This window comes from Gossypium raimondii, chromosome 10 (assembly GCF_025698545.1).
Source record: "Gossypium raimondii isolate GPD5lz chromosome 10, ASM2569854v1, whole genome shotgun sequence".
NCBI classification, from domain to species: Eukaryota; Viridiplantae; Streptophyta; class Magnoliopsida; order Malvales; family Malvaceae; genus Gossypium; species Gossypium raimondii.
Window position 1 is genome coordinate 43,103,113 of NC_068574.1, and position 11,747 is coordinate 43,114,859.

General features: G+C 34.9%; 1 protein-coding gene across 2 annotated transcripts; it reads right to left on the bottom strand.

Annotated features, from left to right (window-relative positions):
- Positions 1 to 5,232: 5,232 nt before the first annotated feature.
- Positions 5,233 to 11,432, bottom strand: LOC105776980 (squamosa promoter-binding-like protein 7). 2 transcript variants are annotated; one of them, XM_012599979.2, is made up of 10 exons: positions 10,797 to 11,432; positions 9,384 to 9,556; positions 9,001 to 9,212; positions 8,804 to 8,893; positions 8,615 to 8,722; positions 7,959 to 8,076; positions 7,500 to 7,635; positions 7,192 to 7,351; positions 6,353 to 6,919; positions 5,233 to 5,931 (listed from the first exon to the last, which is right to left on the bottom strand). In XM_012599979.2, exons 1-10 carry the CDS (start codon positions 11,369 to 11,371, stop codon positions 5,647 to 5,649), a joined length of 2,424 nt encoding a protein of 807 aa, XP_012455433.2. In that variant the 5' UTR covers positions 11,372 to 11,432; the 3' UTR covers positions 5,233 to 5,646. The 2 variants fall into 2 exon arrangements, with proteins under 2 accessions (XP_012455433.2, XP_012455434.2); XM_012599980.2 differs by having other exon boundaries at positions 8,829 to 8,903; positions 10,797 to 11,430.
- Between the last annotated feature and the right edge of the window lie 315 nt (positions 11,433 to 11,747).

Genomic DNA, 11,747 nt, shown 5'->3' on the forward strand with positions numbered 1-11,747 from the left:
GAGAGGGAAGCTCCTTTGGAAGGGTGGGTTAGTGTTAATGCTGATGGCGTAATGTCTTGGGGTGGGGGACGAACAGCTGCAGGAGGGCTGGGTGGTTTGACTCGGAACTTGGGGCAGCCTGTCCTTGGCGCGAATGAAAGGGTCTCGTAAGGTTGAGGTGGAAAGAGATAACAGTGATCTGATTTCGGTTTGAATGGAAAGCGAGAACAATCTGATGTTGCATTTCTTTTATTCCAATTGAGACCTTTCTTTTATGTGTATCAAATCAAATTATTATTTCTTGCATATATGTTTAGGCTCTTTTTTTGCAACATAATACATTGAATGATTGGATTTGGGGCTATTATGAAATCATTCTCTTGCTACGTTACAGTTGATATTAAAAGAAATTGATTTATGCAGTAAAAGTCAACTTGAAATTTACTATGTAAAATGAAATGGTCAACGCTTGTGTTATCTACGCACATTCACATCCACATTTGTGTTTGCTAATTTACTATAGATGGAATACTTGTGGAGAGAAAGACTTCGAAGGGCAGTAGTTTATGTTGTGTGTTCAGTTGTTTACTGGTATGTACATAGAACACCAACACAAAGCTGACATGAATTTTGAAAGAGATCAGGTTAGAGATGAGTCAAATTGTTGGTTTAGACGTTGAGGAGAAACAACTGGTTGTCAGTTGCATCGTGTTTTAAAAGGTATAATAGAATTAGAGGGGAGATGGCTCAGATGAGATACTTGGAAACAATAAAGTTTTCCCCTACCCTTTTTTTTTTTAATTTACACGGGTGCCGTCAACGTGTCAAGCGACACTACTAAAAAATTATTATTTTTACAAACCCATGATCAACTGATGATGATTGAAAAAGTGAGAGTAGTGCTGCCAGTTAGTCAAGTGGCACTGATAGCTACTGTAGTTTTCATACCATTCTCGTAATTAATTTATTCCCCAACCCATTTATGTAATTAATTAGTTTTTAAATAATATTTTTATAAAAAGGCAGCTCATTTTCGATTAAACTAAGGACATGTTTAGTTTATCTACTAATATAAGATATTTTCCCGTATTACAATTTAACTACGTAATACTATTTAGTATTAGTTAAACGTTAAATAATCAATAAGCCAATATTTTCATTCATTTTACTTTACATGCAAAAATCATTGAGGGTAATATTCAAGAGTATTAATTTAATTTATAGATATTTTTTTATTAAAACAATTTGTTCGAAAAATACAATTATACAAGTCGCGCGAGTAGCAACCCCGCGTCGTCTGCCCCGTTACACCAGCATTACGTTGCCACAACGGTTTCTTTCGCAGCTAACCTCCAACCCGCATCATCAATTCCTAGCCCAACCCAACCATCTGCTCCATCGGCTACCGCCCCGCTCCGTCGACCAGCATGCCAAGCCATTCATATATTTATTTATTTATGTATGTTTTCTTATTCATCAGAATGTTATTTTATATAATTTTATTTATTTGCTTTTCTTCTTTACTTTTACTTGTTTTGTAGGCACCTTAACTAGATACTTTCATTTTATTTTACAGTATATCACTCCACATTCATTTTGCAACTGAATGCTTGGCAATATCTTTTTAGGTTGAACGAAGGATTTGGAGCATATGAGAACAACGAATATGGCGGCTTTCAGGGAAGTCCTCTTGCCTCTTATGATTTTATTGAGGAAAATGTATAAATTAAAACGAATCATAAATTTGGTATATTCTAACTGTATGTGGTGAAATTGGTCTATTGCTTGCTTAAATCCTTGTGTATTAATTGCGTTTTCACATCCTTGCATGCTATTTTCGTTTGGGAAAATTAAAAAAATCACTTTTGACAATCCTTTGAAGCATATAGATACTACAAAAATTTTGATCCAATGACTTGATTCTGATAAGAAATCATGTAGATCCACTTAATTATTTGGGATAATAGTTGCATGCGAAACTGAATGCTTCATTGGTTTGCACTAAATTGATTAAAATACCTTGTTTACATGAATTCTTCATCGTAAATAATCTTTTGTTCTATCCTGTGTTTGGAAAAAACAAATAATTTTGAAGAAAAAAATGAAAAAAAAATGTCAATAAATACTCCACTAGTTGTTTGGATTATGAGTACAGGCTTAGAGTTTGTGATTGATTGAGTAACCGGAGTCTAAGTGCTTAGGTTGTCATTTGTCTTTGTTCCGAAAGATTGAGTGATGTTTTAAGCTATTTACTTACTTCGTTAATCTTAACAATTATGAGTAGAGCTAGTAGCTATCTAGAGATGTGACGAATTGAATAACCAGGGTAAGGTGTTTGGGTTGTTATCCTTCTTGGCTGTGACACTCTAGATAAGCCTTTCATTTCTTTCGTTTAGAAAAAAAAATCAAACACAAGAAATGGGGTAATTTTGTTTAATTTTGATGTCTTGGCAATTTAGCATGAATTAATATTGTGGAGCCTAATTATGAGATGATTTGAAAAATTATGTGCTTAATTGAATTGTGAATCGATGTGTTAGCTGAGGGAGACGGTTGTAGGATAGAAATTTTACTAATGACTATCTGTTTGATTGAATTGAGGATTGTGATGATTGAATTGACTTGAATGAATGTGGTATGCCCAGATTGATAAATGCATGAAATGCTTGAAGGCAAGCATTCGTAAGTGGAGGGAATTTAATAATGTGCTTAATCGACATATTTTTATTATTTATTTTAAATTAATTTTGGACATGAGTTTTGCTTAATTTGGCACTTAATTGATCATTTTCTATGTAAGTATAATTATTGTCCAATATGTCGGGAAAGTACTTAATTGATCATTTTCTATGTAGTTATAATAATTCGTAAATTATTATTACGTTCTTGGGAAAATACTAAACCTAAACATGAGGGGCGTGCATATAATTACTAAACCTAAACATGAGTTGGGCCACCTGCTCAAAAAGTAAGAGGGTTCAAGTAAAAATATAAATTCAAAAAATGAATTTGGACAAAAAAATAAAGTCCATTTTCTAAATGGGTCGAGACTCAAGTAGAATATTTTGGCCCGGACCCGGCCTAGCCTGAATTACTTGCTTATTTTAAGCTTATTTTTGGACCGAACCCGAATCTAGAAAACAAACCTAAAATTTTGTATCAACCCGACCGACCATGATCGGTCTAATAACCACCCTCCTTATAATTTTTAGGTTTTATTTTTATTAGAATTATATATATATATATATATATATATATATATATATATATATATATATATATATATACATATATACCTATTGATAGTTAGAAGGAAAGGTTAGGCGCATAGCTAGAAGTATCTATTGACCGGGTCAAGATGGGTTCGGGTTAGGCCTATCCAAAATTTTAGACTCATTTGTTAGGCTCAAACTCGGCCCAAAAAAGGGCCTAAATTTTTTCTCAAGTCTAGCCAGCTCGTATTATTTTTTTATATGATTTTTAAAAATATATAATACATTAAAAATACTAAATACGTTAAAATAAATGTTTCTCAACAAATTGTAAATAAATTTAATAAAAAATATGTATACTTAAATAACACTAATATAGGTGCAACTTAACAAAAAAATGTCTCTAAAATAGTAACAAAATTAACAATAAAACAAGAGTTATACAATATCCAAACAATAACAACAAAATACTAGCAATATAATAGTGAAATGGTAGCAAAATAGTAAAAAACAACAAGAGAATAGCATGAAAACAGTAAAAAAAGACAAGAAAACAGTAAAAAAACAGCAGATTTTTTTTGCATATTCAGGCTAGGCTCGAGCCAAAAAAACCTTACTTGGAGCCCGACCCATTTTTTAAACAAACATTATCTTTTTGCCCAAGTCTATTTTTTGAGTCTATATTTTTACTTAAACTCTTTCACTTTTCAGGTGGACCTTCGAGCCTAGCCCATAAACAGTTCTACACACAGCCACCTAAAAACAATAGCCCTACTTCTGTTCTTTGTTTTTAATAAAATTTCCCTTTAGATAATTCCTTTTCTTATTCTTTGTTTTATGAATTAATTTTAATAGATTAATTTTTATATGGTATTTGATTTGTGAAATTCAAATTCATACCGAAAATTCTTCACTTCAGCATTCGTAATTTCTTTACTTTAGGAGATAAGCTTAATAATCTCACAAAATCATGATAGCATCAAGTTAAAAAGGATCCATTGATTTGATATTCATAATTATCGTAATCGATCTATCGAATAATAAATTAACGTGATTAATTAAATAAGTAATTAGATCCGTCAAGGAAAGTAACTATCAGATTTAAACAACCCACAATTGAAGTCATTGATTCAAGTCGAGTCCTTCTTGTTCGTAAAGTTACCGAAAAACTAAATTGTAGACGTGTATTTCAAAGTTATTCGTACAATAAGAGTTAACTATCAACATTCCCACAATTAATATGCACACAAAATAATTAATGAGAAAATTTACTATCCTAATCAATTTAAAGCTGGAACCTAAATCGTGACTAAAGCTAATGTGTGTCTTATCAGTTCATTTAATTTTATCTCGTTCTATTTATTTTACTGTGGTTTCAACTTATATTTATTTCTGCTATATTTATTTTTAATTAGATTAAACTAGTCTTCTGCTCAAAGAAAATAATTTTAGATAACAATTTTGGATATCCAATCTCGAGATCGACTCTACTCCCTGCACTCAAATTTATATTCTATTTAGGGGTAGGAATTTACTTTTAATAGACTCGTAGCACCATCACTGAGGGAAGGAGAACACAGTCCTCCAAAACAGGAAAAGGAGCCAGCTGGTGATCACCCTACCGCAGAGAGCCCTGGCTGGCGAGAGAGGGGGAAACCCACTGCGCGCGACCATCGACAAGGGAAGACGAAAACAACAGGGGAAGAAAAGAAAAGGAAAAAAGAGAGACAGAGGAAAGGAGAGAAGGGGCGCCGGCAGCGGAAACCGACAAAGAAAGCTCTCCTCGCGCTTACAAAATGAGAGAAAAGCAGAGAGACGAGGAGGAGTGTTTTTGTAGACTTTATATTTATTATTACTACTTTATATAACTATTAAAATTACTTTAACTTCCCTTTCCTTCCTTAATTTTAACCGTTTAAACATAATAATAACTTTTAACTCCCCACTCCTTTCTTTTTCTTTTCCTTTCCTTCCTTTTCTCTACTACTTTTAATCCGAGCATAATGTTCCCTCTTCATATAAATATATGTAACACGGGGAGTTACTGAAGCTCACAAATCTAATTAAATTTCAAAAAAAGAGGGAGTTTCTTTGCATATGGAGAATGCCTAGACAAATACAGGAAAATAGCTACACCTAAACCTGCTTAACAATTGTAGTTTATATGATTTACAATGATTAAAAAAAAGTCCCTCTTAAATGATTCAACAACCTTCATGTTCCCATCTACCGCAAGGAATATGAAAAGTCAATTACCTTTCTACACCTACATTGCCACTTGGATTCAGGCAACAACGTCAAATCCTCTTAAACCCATCTCAAAATTGGAGGATGTTTTCGGACACCCTGATTTCATCAAACACTAACATACATATATTTACATCCTAACGAAGCAATGGTCCAAGCATGCCTCGTCCCTGTTCGCATGCACTAATTGTTTTGTCCATACACCCCCTTATACCCTGTCGAACAAACACCTGCGCATTGTTACTGCAAACTCACCAACTCTGTTGGGGTGGAAAATGACTGCACACATGCCTAAGCAAATAGCAGTAGCAGCAATTATGAGTACAGTCGGACGGGACCTCAATCTCATGGTAGCAAATCCACACGATTTTCTCGAGTAATCCTTGCTGAGGTTCACATTCATGATAATTTCTTTGTTTAAAAGTGGAACAGTTTCACTGGGAGTAGGTGCTGCCATTATTGTTTGTAGTTTACTAGTTCTTTCCTCCAAAACCTGCAGATAGAACATCATTCATTATAAGCATTGAAATTATGTATAATATGTAAAAGCTAGATATTATGCAATATCAGTTTCAAAATCCCTCTCATAGTTTCCTCCTAAGTTCTTCAACTCTTCATCCAACATCCATTTCAAAAACCTATTCAAACATGACTGTGATATCCAAATAAAGGAAAAAACTTCTAAAATATTTGAACATACTTGAATCGGACATATACCCCCATTAGGAAATAGAGGTCTTTGAAATCCCTCTTATAATTTCATGCACTAGAAATCATATTTCTTAAAAGTTCTGAGGCATAACACCAGATCTGTAGAACACTCGAGAAACTTTGAGGCCTTGAATATTTTTAGAATCACAGTATACAGAGCCAAGAAAGTAAATCTGGCTAATTTATCAAAATTGAGTCCTCACCTGAGAAATTTTTGGAACAATTGGTAGCTCATTGTTATCGAAGCTGCTTTGAGAAACCTGGTTTCTTTCTTGCTCAATGTACTCTGAACGAAAGACAGGAATTTCACCTTTCTGAAGTTCGTCACTAAGGATATCTCTAGCATGATTCATATATTTCTGTAATAACCTTACACCTGAATCATTAGTTCCATCAAACCCGATCATCTCCACCACAATCTTCAGATTTTGTAATATTTTCTTCAAGATGATTGTTGATTCATTTTGTATGAGAAAGCTCAATAAACGATTGAATCTTAGAATCTGAGAAGAGGCCATAGTTTCTTTAAAATTTTCCAATTTAGGCTCCCTCAATAACCATGCTATATCTAAGAGAAATTCAGAGTAAGCTCTGTGTTGAGAAGTTGACATTTCACATGCCTCAACCAACGACCCAGTGGTAGAAAAAATTGATCTTTCTTGAAAAACGGAGGCATCAAACCTCTGCTGTATTGACTTCATCTCAGAACAAACTTCCTTGTCTCCGATTAGGACAGGAATAAAATTTGATAATCCAGACTGATTCTCAACCTACAAAAGAAATCCACATATGAAAAATTAAATACCCCAAGAGATGACTCAAACATATTACGTTGAAACTTCATCGAGATCGATATATATTTTGTATCTCAACTAAAGGGGAAATTTCATTCCATAATTTATAACAATCGAAAGATAAGCATTTAATGTAAATCTTCTCTGTTCATTTAGCAAGATGCAACTTGGATTGAAATATTTTGTCAAATATTCTCCTTAAGAAGGGACGACAACTGAAATATTAAGACAACTTTCATGGTACCCACCTCAATGAATGCAGGACCAAAGAGATCCGGTTCAGTTTGTGGGATGTATATCTTGTATAATTGATGATCACAACTAGGAGAATCATCTTTACTCTGAACAAGTGAGGATGCAACACGATAATAACAGGGCAGATACCTTCCGGCAAAAGATACTAGAAATCTGTAAAAATCATATTTCTTATGCATCAACCAATCAGTTAAGGGGGATGATTAGCGGTTAGAGAAGGATCACTCATAAGAGTTGTCAACTGAAAAGTAAGTGAATTTTGGATAAATACATATGATAACTTATGAAGGTAAATCCATACCGAAATTTAGGCTGCAGCAAATTACTTCCACAAGCAACAAATTCCATTGGCTTGCCAGCCTCAAAACATGCAGGATAAACAAAATGAAGTCTTGGGACCTGCACCTCCGCATCAATTTTCACCATCGAAGTTCCGTCTGCACATACAAGAGACCTTAATCATACTAAGAGATTCAAATGAATGAAATACAGACACCTACGAGACCAAAGAATTTAAACCAGGAACTGAAGCAGTTCAGATTTAATATGAAATCAAGAGCTTATTTTGAAATATAAAATCATAACTCCAGCTGCAGATTGCTTGGTTTGAGACCAGCAGATGGCCATGATGAAGGAAAAGATTCATTCACTGGAAATTCTCTTCCAGAAATTTCAACCATCATTTCAAGGCTTGGAGACATCAATTTCATAAAATAAAATTAATATAATGTGTTAGTGAAAAATTACATTTGATTCTCACCTTTCCTAGTACGGAAAATCATGTTGTTAAGATAAATAGTCATGAAACCTCTCCCATATAGCATCCTTCCAGGTCTAAAGACAAAATCATGCATGTAGGTCATTGGATTTTCTGATAACTGTTTGGTAGAAGAAAGAAAAAGTTAAAATCTGACAAACCTGCCAAAAACATGAAAGGAAAGGATAGAATTGCAAGCGCAAGAAGATAATTTTCAGTCAGAAAAAGAAAAATCATAATGTTGGCCTGAATTTTTATTCATTATTGTCATTAACTAAATACAAATATGGGCATAAAAAGTATCAAGACATAGCACATTTCTGAAATGTCTATAAAGTTGATTTCCATCCATAGAAAGCATCATAATTACCACATTACTACATATGTACGTTCTAAATTATTTGATGTATATACCATATACCAATTATCATTGTTTCTGGTAAAACAAGCTAGTCATCAAAACCGGATAAAACTCAAGACTTTGAAGAACTATGCAGTTAAGGTAATATCAGCAAAAGCTTTTTCTCTTTACATTGTTGATTGAGAGCAAAAGGAAGAGGAAAAACAAGTTATCAGCTTTGAAGTTGAAAATTGATGTCATGAACAGACCAAATATAACCAAGAAAGAGATTAAAAAAGCCATCTGATCAAACCATTACCTTCGCCCACATATTGTTTGGCATTGAAATAAACACAGTCAAGATAGTGCAACCAGGACGGATGTAGCCTTCCAACTCAACAGGCATGTTGGCCAGCCATTCAAAAATCTGTAATTCAGTTGGCCAAATGCTAATAAATTCCCCAGACCTCTAACCACAGAAGCGATTTGATCTAATTAAATACTAAACTGTTAAGAAAAATTGTTTAAAATACTTGGTGCCGAAGTCTTCGTGGGAATTCTGCTGGATTCCAATCATAAAGCTTGAAAGAGATCCTGCCTGTAGGGCACTATAATGAAACACAAAATCAATATATATACACACAAAGACATGCAACAGAAAGTGAAGATAAAACATTGTTAGCGCGAACAAATTGGGGAACCCACCATGGATGAGTATGCCGTCTTGCTGTCACAGTAAGAAGTAGAATTGGAAAACTTGGAATCATCTTTCCCTCCATCTGTTTCAGTGTCAATAAGGGTTATAACACTATCATTACGAATATCCTGCAACAGGGGAGCCGAACAATGAGCAGAAACAAGAGCTTCTTCAGACTCAAAGGCTGGTTCTTCTTCAGCTATCAGGCCACTCAAATCATCTGAATGATAGAAAATAATAAGGTATGCAACAAGGAAGGAGAACTTGAAGTTTCAAAGAGAAGAAAAAGGAAATAATAAGGTATGCAACAAGGAAGGAGAACTTGAAGTTTCAAAGAGAAGAAAAAGGATGATTTATCCACAACAGCAACATTAAATCTAATTTTAAAAACCTTTTCCTGCTTCACCATCACAAGCAATGCCATCGCTTTGTATAGCACCTTGAGATTCTTTATTGACAGCAGTCTTAGAACCAACAATCTTCCTTCGCCGTCTAATGTTGTGACGCTCTAGTTTCCTTCTACAACTCCTCTTACCTTCATCAAAATTAGACAGCAGGTGGAACCTGAAAAGTAATTGAAAGACAAACTTCAATACAATAAATAACAATAGCCGTGCACCCAACCCCACCCCCCACCCAAAAGTAAATCCAGCTCTTAAAATTTACCATTAAGAACAACTCCATTCATGTTTTAAACTTCAAAATTCACTTCTAGAGTATAGACTTCCATGAACAGAAAACGCTAATTGTAAACATCAGCAGAAAAAAAGATGAAAAATTGATTACAACTTCTAAAGGTTCCGTTCAATTGTTATTTGCTTACCCAGACTTGGGAGTGCTTGCTGGATACACTGCGTATCGAACACGGTACAATTAGATTCCAAGTATTTTCATGTATAAAGGGATCCATAGATGTCACTTCCCTATGTCTATAAGTCGGATACAGACTGTTGGACACTGGTACTTAAACAAGGATGAAGAATCCGAGCAACATAGCTTTTGCTATTTAATTTTCGCCCAAAAATTTCATTTCTAAAGCTAAATATACTATAGAGGGTCTTTTGGTAAGGTGAGGAGACATTAAAATCTAGCAAAACGAGATGTCGGGGAGAGATGGAGGAGAGGAAGATCGAAGCAGATTCTAGAAAACAAGTGCGGTGGAAGGCACGTAGCTGTGATTGTAGAAAGTTGTAGAGAGAATCTTAGAGTGCTAAGTTTGCCAAAAAATCAGAAAGTCCAAAATGAAACGTTCAAACCTTTATTTATAAATGGTTATGAAAAGAAAGTGGGCATAAACTCGTTAAAATGATGGGTAGTAGGAAAAGTAAATTATACAGACAATGGGTATAAAGACAGTTGCATAAAAGTTACACCCACTTAAAATATTTTAGATAGCGAGAACAATTTTTTAGTGCAAATGCAAGAAATAAGGAGGTAACACTTTTATTCCACAGAAATGTTAAAAGAAATAAAACTTATTAACATTTTCTGTATATGAGCCTTCAAGCCATGCTCTCTAGGAGATCTAAAAAATGAAACAACTCAATAATTCCGCCAACCTCTTCCCATTTCCTAAAGTGCAGTTAACGATTAATAGAGCAATTAGTTAAAAAAAATCATCAACATATACAAACTATGAAACTAAGCATTGAATTTCATAATGAAAACAAAAACCTTCAAAAAATTTCAATAATAAAGCCTAAATTATAAGTAGATAGACTTGTGTTTAGCCTAAAATTTGAGAAGCAAGGCCGGGAGGGGGATATAGCAGAAGAACAAGAAAATAGTGTAAAATAGAGCTTACTTGCCACACTGTTGGCAATATCTCTTGGTTTCTCCATCGATCAGAACGGTGCTGGAGTTGGCGCATCGTAGACAAATTCTATGCCTCCTGTGATAACCTTTAAGCTCGCTAATATCCACTTCGCAACCCGGAACTTGGCATCGACACGTCCCCGACCCGACTCGACCGGTTCGGGCCCTCTTTTTCCCCGGCGCGCCCGCCTCTTCCTCTTCAAGCTTCTCGACTTGCGCATCGATCTCGGGGCACGCACAGGGGACCCGACCAGCTATGAAATTCGAACAAGTCATCCTCGGGTCCCGCTTCCGTACACGATCGGGCGCCGGAACTGTATTGGGATCCCCAGCCAGAGCTTCTAAAGGAGGAGGGGAGAAACCATAGTCGTCGAAGGAAATGGGTAAGTGATCGTCAGAAGTTAATTCGAGGAGATCATTCCAGTCCCAAACGGAGGAAGCCAGTTCAGGTCCCGTCACCGGAAAGTCCATTTTACGATTCTCAGACCGATGATCGCCACGAGGCGTTTGCGTAGCAGGAGATGGATCTTGGTCCATAATATAAAAAAAATCCCCAAAGTGCATACGATTTGGTTATTTTGGTGGTTGGATTGGTTGACGGGAAAAAGGGACAAAATCAACGGGTCGGTCGGGTCATATCGGTACCCGGAGTTTTTTATTAACATTAGGTGGCGACTCGTATCGAAGATTCCAGCTCCTTATTTGTATTTTATTTCTGGGTTAATTCCATCATATGTCCTCGAATTACAGTGTACATTTCAAATTAATCTTTAAACTTCAAATCGCTCCAATTGAGTTGAGTTATGAAAGTATCACTATCATAACCAATTTACTCATTAACTTGGACATTAAATTACAGCTCAAATTTGACATGTGTACTTATTTAAATCTAATATTGTAAAAAAAAATTCTAAATTTTTATTGACATTGCTTTTCTTTT